Source organism: Cheilinus undulatus, linkage group 1 (genome assembly GCF_018320785.1).
Source record: "Cheilinus undulatus linkage group 1, ASM1832078v1, whole genome shotgun sequence".
NCBI lineage: Eukaryota > Metazoa > Chordata > Actinopteri > Labriformes > Labridae > Cheilinus > Cheilinus undulatus.
The window spans coordinates 23,493,014-23,512,473 of NC_054865.1; the positions used below are offsets into that span (position 1 = coordinate 23,493,014).

General features: G+C 37.4%; 2 protein-coding genes across 4 annotated transcripts in view; one reads left to right on the forward strand and one right to left on the reverse strand.

The window, feature by feature from the left end:
- itsn2b (intersectin 2b) overlaps positions 1–8,256 on the reverse strand; it is a 47,215-nt gene extending 38,959 nt beyond the window's left edge. For 2 of the 3 annotated variants that reach the window (XM_041793474.1, XM_041793312.1), the window contains exon 1: positions 8,017–8,256. The gene's annotated coding sequence lies outside the window, so the exon portion shown is untranslated. The remainder of the gene's footprint in view (positions 1–8,016) is intronic. The other variant, XM_041793389.1, reaches the window with a different exon arrangement.
- A 473-nt stretch (positions 8,257–8,729) lies between these two features.
- On the forward strand, positions 8,730–18,778 carry gcfc2 (GC-rich sequence DNA-binding factor 2). The gene is made up of 18 exons (XM_041796202.1): positions 8,730–9,134; positions 9,544–9,645; positions 10,357–10,566; positions 11,630–11,881; positions 12,628–12,728; positions 12,893–13,038; positions 13,180–13,363; positions 13,780–13,903; positions 14,032–14,083; positions 14,291–14,388; positions 14,496–14,695; positions 14,796–14,940; positions 15,464–15,585; positions 15,765–15,841; positions 17,450–17,516; positions 17,643–17,789; positions 17,887–18,023; positions 18,490–18,778. The coding sequence occupies exons 1-18, from the start codon at positions 8,813–8,815 to the stop codon at positions 18,620–18,622; spliced, it is 2,619 nt and encodes an 872-aa protein (XP_041652136.1). The 5' UTR covers positions 8,730–8,812; the 3' UTR covers positions 18,623–18,778.
- The last annotated feature ends 682 nt before the right edge of the window (positions 18,779–19,460 follow it).

Consider the following 19,460-nt stretch of genomic DNA (forward strand, 5'->3'; position numbering starts at 1 on the left):
CAACCTTTATTGTTTTGTACTGTGTTTTGTTTGAATGGTCTCACACTAGGCACAAGTAGTTAAAGTAAACCACTTTCATCAGCAGTGACAAGTGATTTCCAAGCATTAAAGAGAAACACAGATGTAGAACCATACAATAATTTACTGGTTGTTTGATGTGGATTATAAGCAAGACTATCAAAAAAGCTGAATGTAATGGCATTAAAGGGCAAGTATTTCCAAGACAGTCTGGCTGCAGACCACAGTCTCAGGTTTTAAAGTGTAGACCTCTACTGTGAGAAGCTGCATCTGTCAGAATAGAAATACATGCTTAAACTTTCAAAATAAAATCAGATTAAATTTCTGGTTCGGGTTAGGGTCAATTTAAGGGTTAGGATACCAAAACTTAATAATAAAAAATAAGACTGGGTTAAAAATAAATAAATAAATAAATTCCCCGATGCAAATTGTTTCTCATTTTTAATTACAATATTGATTCATATACTCCAGAGATCAATCTTTATATAGGCCTGCTGCATTTCCTGGCTGCTCCTCATGCGACCAGTCTCAGTCTCAAAATCTGATATTTTTAATTATATGCCTGAAAGGAACATTCTTTGTACTATTTCCAACTTTTGTTTTCTGAGATTCTCTTAAAGCTTGAGGCAAAATGGGTTTTGGAACTAAAATATTTCCCACATGAATAAATATTGAATTGCATCAAAATGGGACCTTGTGAATCAAAATTGAATCAATTCAAGCAATCAGTGGCGACACCCAGCCCTAGACAAAATCCTGACCAGCAAAGCCAAATTACAAAACATTTAATAAAGCAAACAAAACAGTGTGCCTACAAGAAAATAGCTTTTCTCTATAAAAACAGTAACCCAGCTAACATAGCTAAACCTAAAGCTAATGAAGCTATACAGGCAACGTAGCTAAATAACTAACGTAGTAAAAGCTAACAAAGCTACATAAGCTGCGTAGGTGGCGAAGTTCCATAACTAACGGAGCTAAAGCTAAAGCAAATAAAATTTTGAATGTGTTAGATAATGCTATATTTGCTAAAGCTAGACCCATTATGGAAGAAGTTATGTAAACAGTGGCTCACTAAAGCTAAAGCTAATGTAGCTACATTGGCTTACAAAGTAAGGTTAACTACGCAGACAGCAAAGTTAGATTAGCTTTAGCTAAAGTTAACAAAGATACATAAGCTACGTAGGTGGTGAAGCTCCATAACTAATGTAGCCAAAGCTAAAGTAAATAAAGTTTTGAAGCTACGTTTGATAATGCTGTTTTCTAAAGCTAGACCCATTATAGAGGAAGTTATGTAAACAGTGGCTCGCTAAAGCTAAAGGTAATGTAGCTACATCTGTTTACAAAGTAACGTTAACTACGTAGCTAGCAAAGCTAGGTTAGCTTTAGCTAAAGATAATAAAGCTAAAGTGAGCCACTATTCACATAACTTCTTAAAAGGGTCTATACATAACCTAATCCCGGATAAGACATCAGGCCTTTTTTGTTTTGTTTAGTTTTTTTTTTTTTTTTTTTTTTATGAAATGTTGTTTAGTCTGTAATGTTTGCAATGTAGTTATTTGACTGTAACTGCCAGACTTTGTTTATGAATAAAATTGGATTTAAAAAAAGAAAAAACTTTTAAAATGTTGGACCAGCAAATTATATCCCTTCTGTTCTGACAGAGGTGGTGTGTCATCATAGTGGTCTGCAGGACAGACCCTTCCTGGTATTACAGCACTAAAACTGAAATAAAGGGAACGACTAATTATAGTATAGCTTCTTTTACCTCTAAAATGCTATCTTTGTAAACAATTATATCAGCTTAATACGGATAAAGAATTAACCTACTAAAACATGCAGAATCTTGGGTTGTGCGTCAGATTTTGTTATGCAGATAAGTTCATATGGATAGAGATGAAGTTAATATCATTCAGTAATAGAACAAAACTGCATGTTATAATGCACAGACCACGTTAAAAAACCCACAAGCAGTTAGTCACAGAAGATTCTGTACATTTTTAACCCAGTTTGCATGTACAGACAAGAAGACTCATTCTTGTTCATCTCACTCCTCTGGTCATGTATGCTGGCAAATACAAGAATCATGCAGATCTCAGCAGCAGGATTTACCATATACATTAGCCAGCTTCAATGACAGGATGATAGCTAATGTTCCTATATGGAGTTTAAAATGATGAATAAATCACATAAACTGACCATGACAGAATTGGCAAGGCAAGGACAGGCGTAATTTATTCTGTTAACAATGTTGCTTTCTAGTGTATTGGTAAGCCTTGTCAGTGAGCCAGCATACAGGATGACAAAGCTCTGAAACTGGCAAAGCTAAACTGAGCTTCACCCTAATGACGTTGTTTGTATCAGTGGTTTTCCTGCTATGTCATTGAGTCTCTTCTTTGAAAAAAGACTTTTATATACAAGAATTAAAAAAGAATCTCTCACTTCCTCAGAGTTGTATCTTTCTTTAACCGTGTGGTTTTGTCAGTCTAAGCTCACCTGCTTCTGTTCTGCTTCTGCCCTGCACAAACACTGGGACATTTGTGCCTCTCTGTCAGTATATACAACACTGAACACTGTTGGATAAATATCCTGGCTGTCCCTGACCTACACTGCTTCAGCAGAAGCTTTCAGCAGCTGGCCTACCCCTCCATTTCTTTCTCTGGGTGCATCTGTTGGTTTCTATTGGTATAAACTCTTTAAATGACAGATGAAAATAAAGTACAAAATGAACGGTCGGAGAGGGATGAAACTGACTCCTTTAGATTGATCTTTTTTAGTCTTTTAATCTTTCCGCTTCCTCATTCCCTGTCTGTCTTTTTCCCCCCTCTCTGCCTCTCCATGTGTCACTGTATATCTCTGTCTGCCCACCCTGCCTCTAAATCCATACAGTAGCAGTGGTGTGACCCTGACCTGTCCATCACTCCTCTGCTCTGAAACAAGCACTGTCTGTTGTTCTACAAAATGATTGATTTTCAGCTGCCTCACTCGCTGACCTCACACAAATGACATCAACGCCATTCACGACTCCCTTTCTGCACCATGACACTCTCTCTCTCTCCGTCATTGTTTTAACAGTTAACCTAATGATTGTCCTTTTACTGGCTTTGTCTTTTGAAACTCCCTCTTCATTCTGTCATTTTTACTCTGTTCCCGCCTATGGTCTCCCAGCTGTCACAACTACCTCAACCTCTTGATGCAATGAATTTAAAATGACAGACTCTGTAATTCTTATGATCAACAGGGTCGACAGTGTACCATAGTCTTTTTAAATTTGATCTTAATCATGTTAAACCCAAAGCTGCAGTAAAAGAATGAGAGAGAGAGCAGCTGTGGTGCGACCAAAAACCCACAGCACAGGAAATAAAGCTAGATGTTATAGAGAGTGTAGGGAAAAGAATGCAATTCATGTGTATATAAAAAGTACAATTTTTTTGGGCAGCTGTCTTTAGAGAGATTAAACAAATGTAAGGTAAAACAGGATGTAGAGACAGAATATTTTACTAGATTAAGTCCCAAAAGTCTGAGAATAACAGCATGAGAGCATATTACTAAAAACTGGAAGAAAACAGAACCTCAATGTGGAAAAAGTGGTTAGGAACTACAGACAACATATTTAGCATGGAAAAAATTAACTTATTAAATGAAAATTCAAGAAAGGATGTTTGAAAAAAGGTGGGCCTTCTTTAAATCAAGGAGAAAAATGTAACCAAGTTATGTTTTATATATAAAGATATAAAATTATACATGTATACATTTAAATGAACTGTGTTTATTCCTTTATACAATGAAATAAAAAGCTGTTTTTACATGTAGGTCAGTGGATTTATTGATTTATTTAAATGGAAGGAAATGCATGAAGGATGGACATGCATATTTGAATGTTTCTTAAATTTCTAACATGGTCAGTTTTAAAATGTTGTCAATCTGTGGACCACTTATTTAGAAAATGACTTTTTCATTTTTATTTCTTTCTTCATTTTTGATTAATTTTATTATTATAATTATCTTTAATTGTATTATGAATTTTATTTTATTATTATAATTTTATTTTATTTTTTATCTGTATGGGTGTGGGTGAACAAGGGATAAAATGTCAAAATGGGGAAAAAGTGTCAATCTATTTCTGAGACAATAAGATGTGCTTCTATGTAACTTACACTACTAATAGACACAATAAAGTATATAAAAAAATCCCACAGCAGCAAATACTGATGTTTGTCTAGTCTACTTGTCTCATAAAGGTGTAAAAGTTCAGCTGATGTCTCCTACATGCAAACAGAAAGTAGAGGAGGTGACACTGTCTAAAGTGCACACATGAGCAGCATCTTGGTGTGAGAAAAAAAAGCCTAACTATTTGTGCAATTTTGACAGCATGCAGGATTTGGCTTTAAGTTTTTGGTGATTAAATAAGAAATAACTTAATACTTAGTGCTCTAGGACATTTATATTTGTTGTCTTTGTATCAAAACGGGTTTAAAATTCTGGTATTGTCAACCATAATCCTAACACACACTCTCTCTCCTCAGCGATCACTACTCCCAATCCAGTCATGAAAGTTCTCTGCTCTGCTGCAAATTATTTTTTCAGCTTCTCATACTGGGATGTGATTTATGCTGCTTGCAGTTTTGTGTGTTGTTTTCTTAAAGGCAAGGCATTATCTTCCCTCCTTTGTCCTATTCCCTAACCCTGATTTAAATAAATCAGGAAGATACACCAGGACTGGAGAGGGTGCTCTGATCAATTGTTCATCTGTTTGAACAGGAAATTTCCTTGGATCTTCCGAAGATGTGAAGCTCTTTAACCTTTCAAGATTCACTGTCACTTAAATTTTAAAATATTACAGGAGAAGAGTTGTTACATAGTTTTATCCTTTCATATTTGCTGAATAAATTCTTTACAAACACAATACAGGACTTCTCAAACTGTGTTTTTGGTTGTCAAATGCTGCTCAGGATTGGTCGCACTTTTAACAGCAGGGATGTTTCGGGCAGCATGAAAGTAAAACAGACAGATCAGCTTAAACAGCACTAGAAATGATGGTAACATTACAGCAACCCTAATCTTTCATTTCACAGATAGGTCTGAGGTAACAGCAGCTAAAAGGCATCATTTTTCTTGCTTCTGGATGATAAGGCAAAGTTTGAAATCAACAAGCAAAGTTGGAGATCAAATGGAATTTAATCAATTCACATGCTTTTAATGTGCAAGTAGGTAAAAAAGCAGCTGCTGGCCTTCTATATTAAATGACGTGTAAGAGAACCTGAAAAAAGGCAGTTTGTAAAACAGTTGATTTACTAGTAAGTAAATATTTGCATACCCATTCAAGTGGGGCAAATATAAAACTTTTCTGGCCTAATTCTAAACAGAGCAGCAGATATTCCCCTTCCTGTTGCAGACTCTCCGGCACATACCTGACACCAGACCTTTCAAATTTGATTATGCTCCTCAGCGCTGTGGTGAAACACCCATTCTTTCTGTATGTCACACCCTACACTATACAATAATACGATTACTCCATGCATAGTCTCACAAATATTAGAAACCTGTTTTAGCTCCAGGCTTGGAAGGCTTGGGCAGTGACTGCTACACCATAACATCTGCATTACAATAGATATCATATTACATTTGATACAGTCAGTGATAATTCATTTAGTGCCACTGCACTTGTTTAAAGCATCAGTCTTCTCTGAAAAAAAAAAGATTTAAATATTAACAATAATGATAATTGCATTTTAATTCATTTATAATGAGGACATTCTCCCCTTACCTCTTTCAGTAAGTACATTAAGAGGGGATAAAAATCTTTGTCTCTGAATTAGGGCTGATGGGAAAATAATCTAATTGTATTCTTTGCTTTTTTTTGCCCCCAATATAGCGATTGCGGCTAAATATTCAACTATTTTTCAGTTCCACATCTTGCGTATTCTCAACAAACACAAGTTAAAAATCATTCTACATAGGGCTAAATGAATTTTTAGATGCCATACAAGGAATGATCATTTTTATGTCACTTATTTTAATAAGAAAAACATATACAAAAACAAGGTCAGAAGGATTTTTTGAAAACTATTCTAGAAAAAACTGACACTTGAATGTTTGCATAATGTGTAGATCATAACATCTTTGCCACAAAAATTGCATTAAACAGGTTAAACAAATATTTTAGAACACGTAGTCATATTGACCTGAGACCAGCTGAAAGCCAGCTGACCCTAATTATCACCTCCTAGCTCCTACAGCCAATCACAGCTCTTTCTCTAAACACAGTGGTGTATTTAAATACGACCTACCTCTCACACTAATCCCTGCTTGCATTAATGCTGATGCATCACGCTGCTGCTGCCGGCAAAGCTTCACCTCCTCCCCCCCAGCCTCCTCCTTTATAAAGCTTGTTGCACCCTCACATTGAGATTCATGCTACTATGGATTAACTGCTTTGGAACTCATTTTATTGTATTCAGTATGCATGGTCATAAATGTATCCATCCATGTGGGGGTTTCTAGCTATGCCCTCCCCGGAAAATCAAGCATGCTGCTTGACTAACCCAGGGAGCATCTTTTGAGCAGATAATGCTCTGCCAAGTAAAACTGTATATCCATTTTGCAATAAAATGGTTAATTGTATGACAAGAGTGTTCCTGACTGAACTGCAATTTAATCTAAATTTCTATTACTTGCCCAGCTCTACTCTGAATGCTGGCACCAAGTGTAATGATTATGTCATCTAAAGTTCCCTTATTAATCATTTGCTTTTATCACAGATTCAACAAGCAATGATATATCATTTAGCTACAAAAAGTGAAAATTTTATCCTTGTAACACCTCATCTCATGTGCACATATGCACAAAACAAAGATCTTCGATTATCTTATCTATCTCAAGTAGATCTGCTAAAATCCATGCTTATTTATACTTCTGATCATGTTTAGTAGTCAGCATTCTTGCACATCTTGCAACCATACCATGAATGCACACTGATTTGTATATATTAGAAAAACTACCAAGAGTTTGTACAAATTCAGATCTTTTGTTTTTACTTTTTTTTTGTTTTATTTATTTTTGTATTCAATGTTTACTTCCTGAGGCAAATTCCTTATTGAATGAGCATGCTTGGCCAATAAAGTTGATTCTGATTCCTCTGATACTATTGTCATAACACAGTTAGCATTTTTTTCTACAAAACAAAAATAATATGATGTACTTCAAATGTCTGCAAGAGCTCTGTGATAAATGTGTTTAATCATATTTTCTTTGAAAGAGATCTCACTCATTGAATTTTACAGGTCAATGATATTGTCTTACACTTAAGGTATTTTTATATCAGTTTATATTGTACTGGGATCAAGAGTGTACTATATCATATTATGATAAAACACATAGTTCACAAATAATACAGTCTCTGCTTGGTCATGTTGACTGTCTGTGATTATATCACTTTGTATGACTGTCAAAACCACTGTGTCACAATCTACAACAGACAAAAATTAAAAATGAAATACATAACTAAGCTCTACAGCTTCATCATAGAGAAAATGTTCTTTGTTCACCTTGTAAACAAATTTAAAGCTGCCAGTGTATAAACTGATACAGTTACATTCCCTGATCACTTGTCACAAGCAGGTCTGAGACCTGCCAGCAACCTGCAGAACTAGTTTGAACTCTGGGAGGAATTTAGGAGACTTTCCTGCAAATCTGCCTTTACAGGCTACTTTATAACTTCAGGTTTGTCATTCTGAAGTGGCAACAAACATAACATGTTGAAATTGATTATTTTAATAAAATCCTAACTTAACTAGCTAACCCAACTCTCTTAGCAGGCTGACAAGCATCACTCCCTTCACAAGGTGAGGATTTTCATTTGTATTCATGGTTCAGAATGAAAAAGACGATTTGCTTCAAAGTCCAAAAGCAAATGTGACACTTTAAAGTTATCTTTCCAAACATTGCAATTACAATATCAAACTTAGACTCATGCTTAGATAAGCAGTTTCGCCTACGTACCTCTCTCACCACGGCCACAAAAACATCCAACTTTCGAGCTTCTGAGAGGCCTGAAGTTATCATCCACCACTTCTGGACGGTTTATCAGACACAAGGTAGAGTATTAGTATCCAAAGAAGGCAGTATTTGCTGAGAAATGTTAAGTTACAGGTTTCGCTGCAGTATTTAAGAACCTGTTGCTGATAACTCAGTGTGTCACACCAACAACATGGCTGACGACGAGTGAGCGGAGGAGGCTGTGGCTGCTGCGGGGCGCTGTTAACGCCTGGCCGTCCACCGAGTGGGAGGAGAGAGACGGAGAGAGAGAGACTGGGATGAATAAAAGTTGAACAGATGGAAAATGAGAACAATTAATGGGAAAAGATATGTGAGTAGGTCACAAAAACTAAGGAGACTCCAGTTACATACTAAGTATTCAAACGCACCCCCATTCACCTCCTTCTTGCTGTCATTTCAGAAATTATATCTCAAGTTAAAAGCTATACATTATTAATTTCTCTTGAATTTGTTGGTCTAATTAGTACAAAACGTAATTCCTAGGAGATCTGCCTATCAAATAAAAACGCCCACAACACCGTCTGACCAGTGAAATTAGTGTCAGCGAAAAAAAAAACATCAAAGTTGCCGTTTTTCTTCAGATTGGTCAACCTCTTTAAACTCACTACATATCCCACAATGCATTATGATTACTTTACGTTAGATTTTGCGACTCCTTCAAACCATATCAAACACGTTTTTACGTCGCCTATCTCTGTTTAATTTTAATACACAACCAGTTCCTGTGAATGTGGACGAAATGTTCAACAAAAAGCCGCGGAGAAACTTTCGGCAACGAAAGGCGAACTCAAGTGACGAGGAGGAAGATAAAAAGAGCATCGAAGATGGAGAGGATAATGAGAAAGCAGCCGTTATGGCGAACAAGTCGTCTAAACTGGCTCAGGGCCGCGGCATCTCTTGCAGCTCCAAGCGGGAACCAACGCCTCCCAAGCAGTGCAGCAATGACGGGGAAGACGCGGAGACGTTGGAAGTTACAGAAGAAATTAAAGACGGGAAGAAAGACAAACGTGGGATGAAGAAGAAAACGGACGCAATGCTTAGTTTCACTGACGACAAAGAAGGTAAATATTGTGTTTTTGACCCAATAAAGACAGACGTTAACTCAACGTCAGTTCAACGTTGGAGCAACAAATGAAACAGCGGACTGAAACCAGTCTTGTTTTCTTTTATGCTGCTTAAATTCGCCGAAAGTAACCATCTGATTAGAATTGTTAGTTATCAATACGTATGTTGTTTCCTTCATCGATACAGATACAGGTGTTAAGGTGCAATGCAGGTCGGTCATTTGCAAAACAAATACCCAATATGCAGCACTAATAGAGTTACACTTATGCTACTTACCTATGCTCTTCTAAACAATGAAAATGGCTCCATCAATGGGGTGTGGGAACGGGATATATAAACACTGCATAATTAAGTTGCTAGGTGGGGACATTTTTTTGAGTTATTAACCTATTGTTTCTCTTTTAGCTGAAGAAACTACTTTCACCGTGAAGAAGTCCTCTGATAAAGCTGTGCTGTTCCAGGTAAGGAAGAAGGAGGCTTCAACTGCAAAAACCACCCACAGCACAGGTAGGTGATCTGACAGGATTATATCAGAGCATAAAATGTACAGTATTGTGCAGGACTTTTAGGTATGTTTGAGCCAAAAGTTGAGGCTGAAATGCAGTGTGTAATAGTGAGTAAGCCCACCCAAGGGCACCACCATGGAGGATTGACACAACCAGGGTCCTGCTCTGAATGTCCTCTCGTATTATCAGGGGCATGGGAAGATAATGTGTTGAAAAATAACAATGTTGTCAAGTTTGACCTTGACACACATGAATCCTTAGTGTCCTACATACCTAAAACCTATGCACATGACTGTATATACTGTATTTGCTATTTTTTTTAGTTTATGCAATTGATTTATGTTAATACAGAGAAAAAAAAAGATTTTTCCAGTCTGTTAAGAAAGGAGTGACACAATTCTCAGTACCTTTTAGACCTGCAGTTGTTTGTGTCTCCACAATTTAAAGAATCCCACAGATTTAGGATTTTAATAGGAACATCATGGATATTAGGACTATTATGCTTGCAAAGGCATGATTTGATCCTGTGCATATTTAGTTTAGTCTTCAAAATTTGCCTGTACAGCAGTCATTCTTGTTCAAAAATTTTCAGTAGCTTTTCAAAATCAAATAATTTCATCTTATTTGATCTGTTATCTAAATAATAGTTTCAAACTATTGGTAGATATAATCATACTTAGATAATTTGTATTTGCTATGTACTCTCTTCTAGCCCCAGTTGGTGGACGTATACCTCAGTCTGCTTCTCCAAGGTTGGATTCTGACAGAGAGTCTGTAGCTTCACCACAGTCTCAGCAGCCTTATGATGATGACAATGATGATAATGAAGAAAAGGATTATGACAATAAGAGTGATGAAAGTGGTGCCCTGTCTCCCTCAGCAAGCTCAACCTCAGACTCCAGCCATTCATCTGTTAACCCAAGTATGTATGCTTCTTATTGTATGGTTTGATTTTCCTTGCGAGTTACCATTTTGCCATTTTTATGAGATTAGCTTTTGGAAAGTTTACACTGCCCTTAAGTTCAAAGTCTTTATTGTCAATTGTGCAATATGCACAGGACATACAGAGAATCGAAATTGAGTTTCTCTCTTAACCGTGGTGTATATATCAATAAAAAAAACAACAACAACAAAAGAAGGTCCTAGTGGGGAGGACCAGAGTTTGTGGGGGCAGGAGAAAGGGAAGGAAAGGGAGGAAGAGCTGGGAGGGAGTTCAGCATTCTAACAGCCTGATGGATGAAACTCTCTCTCATTCTGCTGGTCCTCGCCCAGAGACTCCTCAGCCTCCTCCCAGATGGCAGGAGACTGAAGAAACAGTGTGAGTTACAGGCCTTTAACAGCTATAGCTATCTATTATGATTTTAATTTTTGTTTCAGTTGACTGTTGTCTGGATATCAAGGAAATTTTACCAAACAAGACAAATTCACTAAACATCCTTCCCTCAAGTGTCAACAAACCTTATAGTATTTCTGCTGTGAGAGCCTCAAAGGGGGGAAAAGTTCAGCTTAGATCTTCTGTTGATTAATATCATGAAATTTTGCTAGCTGTGCTTGCAAAGCTGGCTTAACTGGTTGTTGATCTGTTGCAGCAACTCTTCACACACACACACACACAGACAAATTTTAGATTCCTTCTGAGACCCTGCTTACACAACAACATTCTGCTTCGTTTTGCTTTTTCGTTCGCAGGGGTTCCTTTCAAGCCTTCTTTGTGAGATTGTGAATGAAATTTTTGCTTGAAATCCAAATGTCAAATCTACAACTAAATGCCTTGAGTGCCAGATACAAAAGTAGAATTCACTATGAATAAACTGTTTATTTCTTATAATAAGAAAATAAACACTTGACATCTTTTGTCATAATTTTGCCTGTTTTTGCTTTTAACAAGTATTGCAGTGTATCCTGTTTACTCTCTGTGTATTTTCTGCCCACACATGTTCACTGTGTACATTGTCATTAATGTGGTTATTGATCTGTCTTCACAGTAGTTATCTCAAATGCTAAAGAGATCGAGGCAGCCAGGAGACAGCGTCATGCTCACCGAGCCAAGAAAGAGTTCATCCCCCTGGGCAGAGATGGCCACAGCTCCGCTGGTAGCACCCCTGATCACTACAGCAGGGAAGGTGAAGAAGACGGGGGCAATGATGATGACGATGATGAACTAGACGATCACGAGAGGAGAATCGAGTTCGCCCCACGACTAAAGAGCATCAGGGAGAGGATTGCTGAGAAACTTGGTATGAGAAAAGAGATCATGGTGAAAAGGATATTTTTTAAAAATAAATTTATTGATTTAGAACAGTGCATCCACGATACACATCCATGTAAATATGACAGGATTAGCACAATAGCCAAATTTCATCTGTTGCCTCAAAGCAGGCAATTACAAAAATGTTGAACAGATTTACTATCAGTGAGGAATTCTGGAAATGGGTATTAGAAAGAATGAATATTTTTGAAAGAAAACAGAGGAAATAAAAGTCAGTTTCTTGAAAAGCTTTGCTTATTTTGCACCAAACTGTGGTATTGTGTAATAAAGGGCTGTGTTGGGGCATGACTAAGGCTCACAACAACTATCATAACTATAGATCAAAATATTGTGATGCGCTGTGTTGATAAGGCAAGGCAATGCAGTTCAACATTTAAAATCAATTTACAGGAAAACACCTCGAAAACAAACCACTGTGTAAAGAGTTTGTGGAAAATATAGTGTTTTTGTTCTGTTAGATTAGTGAGATCTTTTTAGTTACACTTTCTGCAACATCTAACATCTTAGCTATATTTATAGAAAGCTTCATAAAAGACGACACCTCTCTAAAGCGGTAAAATAATAAAGTCTTTGCTTGAGAATTAATAACAGGGATAATTTTCTTTTTTGACAGGTGAGATCATATCAGAAAGCACAATACTTATTCTTTAGTGTTTTTTTTTTTTCTTTAACCCCTGGTGACATGTACCCTTTCATATGTTTTGTGTGACCTAGGAGCAAGTGATGCCAGTCTCTCAGGGACTGATGAGGAGGAGCAGGAACTTTGGGAGGAGACACAGATTGAAAAGGGAGTCAAGAGACATCCAGGAGAACTGGTATGAAAAGACAGATGAAGCAATCATTTTCTTCTTCCCATATTTTTCTTCTGCTTTCTTGTTTTTATGAGAGTTTCCCCCTTCTTTTCAATGTTATTTTTCTGTCCCTCTGATGGCAGAATGGTCTCCTTTCTGCTGATTTTGACTTTTTTTTTTCTCCTTAGAGTCCATCTGGCAGTGAATCTAGCAGTTACAGCAGCAGCAGTAGCAGCAGGCGAAACAGACGAAACCCAAAGAAGAGACCAACAATGGTCCCAAAAGCCCTCCCTCCTGTCAGTGTCTCAATGATCAAGAAAAGGATCACAGGAAAGTATGTCTCTTCAAGCTGTATTCTAATAAATGCTGCATTGCATCATTTATAGGCAGGGGTCAAGTATTAGTCTTGCATTTTTGTTTTTTACAAGCAGCGCATTTATGACACCTTTGTGTTTCACACTGCTCCTCTCTCCAGACTAGAGTCCTTGAAGGAGGTGCACAGAGCACGGCAGGCTGAGCTGAGGAGGATGGAGGGCGATGTTGACAGCGCTAAAACCTCGATGGAGACTCTGGAGGAAAGTTCCCCTGAGAACCAGCTGAAGTTTTACAGAACCATGAACCTCTATGTCCACAACCTGGTGGAGTGTTTACGAGAGAAGGTCAGAAATCACTTATTTTGGCAAATTATAGTCAGAATTTATAGTCATATAAAAGTAAACATCTAAAAGTATTTCCAAGATTAATAGAATTTCAACTCAAATTTGACCTTTACAAGATGACAGTATGTGAAATAGCAGAGTTTCTAGAAGAATATTACAGGGCTCAACCGTAATTTTAGTTTGAAGAACTAGGTGTCAGGGTTGTGGTTTCAGTCCCATAGTTTTAGCCACTTTATTAATGGTTTATATTCCTACTATTTTAAGTCTGTCATAATTAGACAGGTTTTTAAAATCCATAGCTTCAGTGAGAGTGTTTTGGTTCTGATCTGCTGCTGGGCATGAATGTAAAATAAACTTAAAGGCTCTCTAAAGGTTTTTTTTTTTTAGAAATATTTCTGGTAATAATTTGCTGGCAGGTTGTGGAGATCAACTCTCTGGAGCTGGAGCTACACACTCTGCTGTGCGACCAGATGGAGGCGCTGACGGCACAGAGACGTCTAAGCATCAAGGAGCAGGCTGATCACCTGCAGCAGCTCAGCTGTGAGTTACACATATGTGCCCGTGTGTCTGTACGCATGTTTGTGTTGTGTTGTATGTATGAAATATGCCTTAAATTATTGTCTAGATGGATTATAGTCATTCACATGTTTTTAACCCCACTGTTTTAGATGGCAAAGATGAGCAGAGTGAAGGTTCAGCCAATGGAACACAAAGTCAGATGTAAGTTCAAAAAATATTTATGAAGATAATACTTGGGTTGCCTTTTTTTTTAATTTTTAAGTAGACATTTTTATATGGATGGAGTACAAAATATGCACAGAAACAGCACATTTGATGTTTTAATAGCAAATTCTTGAAATTAATTCGAGGAAGTTCAGTGCGTTAAAGATATATGGGTTATAGCAATTATGAACTTTAATGTTTCAGCAAGGAGGATTCTGATATTAAAGCTGAGGAAGATTTAAATATACCTGAAGATGCACAGCCATCTGCAGAAGAAGAGGAGCAGCTACAGAAGAAGAAAGGTGGGTGGCTCTGTCACTTTTGTTTTATTTAAGAAAGCTTAAAGCCATTGAGACTGTTTGACATTATTGTCTGACTCTTCTTCCTCCCCTCTCTGCTCCCTCTCCAGCTGATATCACATCAAGGTCTCAGGCTGTGTTTTCTGATGTCCAGGATGACTTTTGTGATGTTAAGAAGATTCTGTCTCGCTTTGAAGAATGGAGAGGATGTTACTCTGACACTTACCACAATGCCTACATCTCTCTGTGTCTGCCCAAACTGCTGAACCCAATCATAAGACATCAGCTGCTGGCATGGAACCCAGTGAAGGTATGAGCAGACATAAACCCAGGACAACCGTGTCTGGACAGAAACTGTGTTTCACATTACTTTTTATTGTATCAGATATAATATGTGTGTGTATTTTTAGGATGACAGTGGGGAGTTTGAAAATTTCCCATGGTTCACAGCAGTGGAGACGTTTTGTCACGGTCATGGCCATGAAGAGCTGGAGCACACAGATAGACAAACACTGTCTAGCATCATAGAAAAGACAATTCTACCCAAAATAACAGGTACACAACACACAAACCTATAGTTTGCTGCAATGTTTCCTATTTCCATTCACACATTTAATTTTTCCCCCTCATGATAGGAGTCATTTCCTATAACTTGTGAAAACAAAATGCTATGAAAAGAGTAGATATTGACTGATTGAAGAGTAGATATTGATTGAAGCTGTTTGAAAGTTCATTAAAGAAAAAACTACACAAGTATTTTTTGTTTTCCATTTTTGCTGAGTGAAACAGTTTGCTGTTTACAGACCAGACACTTTGTCGCATTCTTAAAGCTGTACAGCTTGCTGAGTGCAATAACAAATCGTGGATAATGTTGCAGTTTGGATCTTGGATGGAACAAAATATATAACTGGAAAAAAACAGGACATTACTAACATGTTTCATACCCCATTTCACCATAATTATATGTATTTTTGCCAGTTTCCAGAGATCTTGAGAAATTGTTCAAATATAAACAATTAAAACACGTGTTTAAATTACAAATACACATGCAGTCCTCTCTGCTTTGTCTTTTACTCAGCATTTGTGGACCTGATTTGGGATCCCGTGTCCCGACATCAGTCATCCTGTCTGTCTGAAGTTTGCCTCAGACTGAAGGAGGACTATTCTATCTTTGAAGGAGAGCAGACCAAACCTGTCAAGGTAAGAACTGCTCACCCCATAACGCTTTTCTACTGGTTCCTTAACACTTAGATGTTAAAATCAGGTAAAACATTTTTGTTGATTTTATTGTATTATTCAGACAAAATATTGAAGTCAGTTATGCATGGAATTTGTTTCAACAGGGCTGTGTTAACAGTGTGTTTTTACATTGTATGCAGGCATTTGTTGAGGCTGTGACACGCCGACTGAGGAGCTGTGTAGATGAAGATATCTTCATTCCTCTTTACCCAAAAAAGTCAGCATCTTTTCTTGCCTTCTTTTCTTAAGTAGAATGGACAAAACAACCAAGTGTATTTTTTTTGTTTTTTTTGCAAAAAAAAAAACTACTTTTCAAACCTAACAGCTTTAAACAACTAACCTGTGCTCTCATTTCCTCTGCTTGTCATTGCCTAGTATCTACAGTGCCTATGAAAAGTATTCACCTCCTTGGATGTTTTACCCTTTTATTGATTTTAAAATTAATTATGGTGATTTAAATTATATAAAACTGTGATTTCAGTTAGATAAAATGTGTAAGGAAAAATACATGACTGCATAAATATTCACCTTCTTTAAAGTGACTGACCTAATTCTACAGAGGTCCAACCAACTGGTGCTAGCTGTCTCATAATCAGTGAAGTGGGGATCACCTGAGTGCAGTGAATGTGTCATCATGTGTCTACAAGTGATTGTAGTATAAAGACACCTGTGTCTGGAAGGTCCAGTCACTGGTTAATCAGTGTTTCTGGCTTTCATTACACCATGAAGACAAAAGAACACTCCAAGCAACTCAGAGAAAAGGTTATTGAAAAGTATAAGTCAGGGGGTGGATACAAAAAAAATCATCATAGCATTAAACATTCCCCAGAGTTCAGTTAATTCATTCATTAAGAAATGGAAGAAATATGGCACATGTGTAGATCAGGTTGGTCTCACAAACTGAGTGACTGTGCAAGAGAGAGACTAGTGAGAGAGGCCACCAAGACACCTATGACTACTCTGCAGGAGAGACTCTGTATGCAACAACTGGGAGAGTAGCAAAGAGATAACCACTGTTGAAGAAAACTCATGAAATCTGGACTAGAGAACACTGCACATCACAAACACACCATCTCCCTGTGAGGCACGGTACTGGCAGCATCATGCTGTGGGGATGCTTTTCGGCTTCCAGCCCTGTAAGGCTTGAAAAAATAGGATAAGAAAATCCAGGACAATCTTACTCAATCTGCAAGAGAAGTACAGCTTGGGAGAAGATTTATTTTCCAGCAAGACAGTGACCCAAGCATACAGCAAAAGCTACACAGAAATGGTTTAAAAACAACAAGGTGAATGTTTTGGAAGCTCTTACCTCAATCCAATAGAGAATTTGTGGCTGGACCTGAGAAGTGCTGTTCATGCTTGTTCCTTGTTGAGCAGTTTTGCAGTGAGCAATGGAGTAAAATTACAGTGTCCAGATGTGCAAGCCTGATTGAGACCTGTCCACACAGACTCAGTGCTGTGATTACAGCCAAACCTACTAAATACTGACTTGAAGTCGGTGAATGTTTATGCAGTTACTTTTTTACAGTACATATTTTTGTTTAATTGACATTACTTTGTAGATATTTGTTTCACTTTGACATTTAAGTTTCTTTTTCTTGTATTTTCTTTAGTCAAAAAATCAGTGAAAGTGTAAAACATCCAAGGGGGTTGGATATTTTTCATTGGCACTGTACATGAAGTATCAACTGAAGAAATTCAGATGTGTTGTTCTTAAATGAAACAAAACCACAGTTAAATTACCCATAGCTTTGATTGAAGACTGAGTAGATTGTGACCTTCTCTGACCATCTGTTAATATTTTCTTTTGCTGTTTTTTTTCTAGGCTCTTAGAAGACAGGTCGTCTCCTCAGCGTCATTTCAGGGATCAACAGTTCTGCACTGCCATAAAAGTACTCATCTTTTACAAAACAATTTTTAAAAAACTCTTGTGTGCCGTGTTTGAGTCTTTCCAAGAGCAGAGTTGGATTTTTCCTGGCTGCTGTTTGATAATCATTCTCATTCTGTGTTTATATTAGCTACTGGGTAACATGGGAAAATTTGACCTGCTGCTTCCTGAGTATGTGCTGAAGGAACTGATGTTGGACAAACTCCTGAACAGATACCTGATGATCACTCTCAGCAGTCAGACACTGGGCAACAGTGCTGTTCATGCATGCAGAATGGTGTGTCCATCTATCACTTTCATTGTGCATATTTTTAGTGTCTGTGCACTTTGAATATGTTCTGGTTGTCACAGCATCTATTTCTCTTGATCTTTAGATTGCAGACAGTTTGCCGCTCTCTTGGCTCAAAGGACAAGATGTTTGTTTACCTCAGCTGCAGAATTTCAAAAACTACTTGGTTCAGAGGGTTCATACCACATGCAAACAGCAGTCTCCTAAAGATCCTAGCACAAGGTGAGAAATTAACACGAGTTTGTATCAAGAAGAGGGATACAATGGAACTGGTGTAAGTCAACGAATTGACACTGAATGTAAAAGTTTTGTCTCTTAATTTAAATGATCACCAGCTTTAAACCAGCCACCACCAGAGAATATCAAACTAATGTTGATACCTTTAGTTAATGAACAGGGTGTCTGCTTGTGTTTTCTTGAGTTGCTCTAACAGCCCATTCTCCAAATAGAGTTTTGATACTGGTTTTTGACCAACAGAAACTATAACTATATGAAGTTAAAATTATGCAGAGTTGTTCTGCATTCATATTCCATCTATTCTATCTTTATTGTACCTTCTGCAATCTGAAAAATTACCCCACGTCACAAATTATGAGTTGATCTTTTGTATCACTGTTCTTTTTTCTTCACTGATGATGACAACACAACTGTATTGTTCCTCATGCAGACTTGTTTGTGTCTCCCGTAGGTCTGCTGTGCTCCAAGTGCTGCAGGTTCTCAGTAAAATCAGATGCAATAATTCCATCATGACTTTGGCTGAAAAATATCACTATGAAGATCTCATCTACTCTCACCAGCTGCTGAACCAAGAGGCCGTATGAAGCAGGGACATAGAAGAAAAGACGTTGCAAACATGGTGCTTTGCAGTAATCCAAGATGTGTCACAGCCAGAGAGAGGACTTTTTTATAATTGTGAAAATTTGCTATCTCTTTATACAGGAGAAAACTGTATTTTATTAATAAATAATATAACTTTCTTCTTATATATTTGGAGTTTTTGTTTAGTTTTCACTGTCATAAAGTTAGATATAATTTTTCAAGATTTATGTAGAAGTCAAACACCATAGAAGCAGTCATCTTGGAAGCTAAGCTCAGCTCTTTTGAGCTAAATCCAGTTAAAAAAAAGTTAGTATAAAACAGAGGGCTACAGTGGTTAAGGTTCCTGGAGGAAATCCCAGTAGTACAGGGCTGTTATGTGGAGTTTGCATGTTCTCCTGTGCATGCAGAGGCTCTCTCTGTACTCAGGTTTCCTCCCACAGTTCTTTGGATTAATTAATGACTAATTTGTCATTACGTGTAAATGTGATTGTGCTTGGTTGTTCCTCTCTTTATATTAGCTATGTGATGACCTAACCACCAGTCCAGGGTGTACCCCGCCTCCTGCCCAGGGAAAGCTGGGATTGGCTCCAGCCCCTCATGGCCCCAAGCAGTACAGATTATGGATGGATGTTATATGAGACAGACTGTAATTGAGGATTAGATAGTCATATAAGAAGTGGTGTGAATGGAAACAAAGGCCATAATATCACTAAAATAATCACTGTATGGATAGAATAGGGTTAATTTTTTCTTATTTGAAACCAAATGCAACATAGTGTTAACAAGTGAAAGTGCTCAGTGAGGATATTCCTCCCCCCAAGGATGTCTTAATTCCCAAGT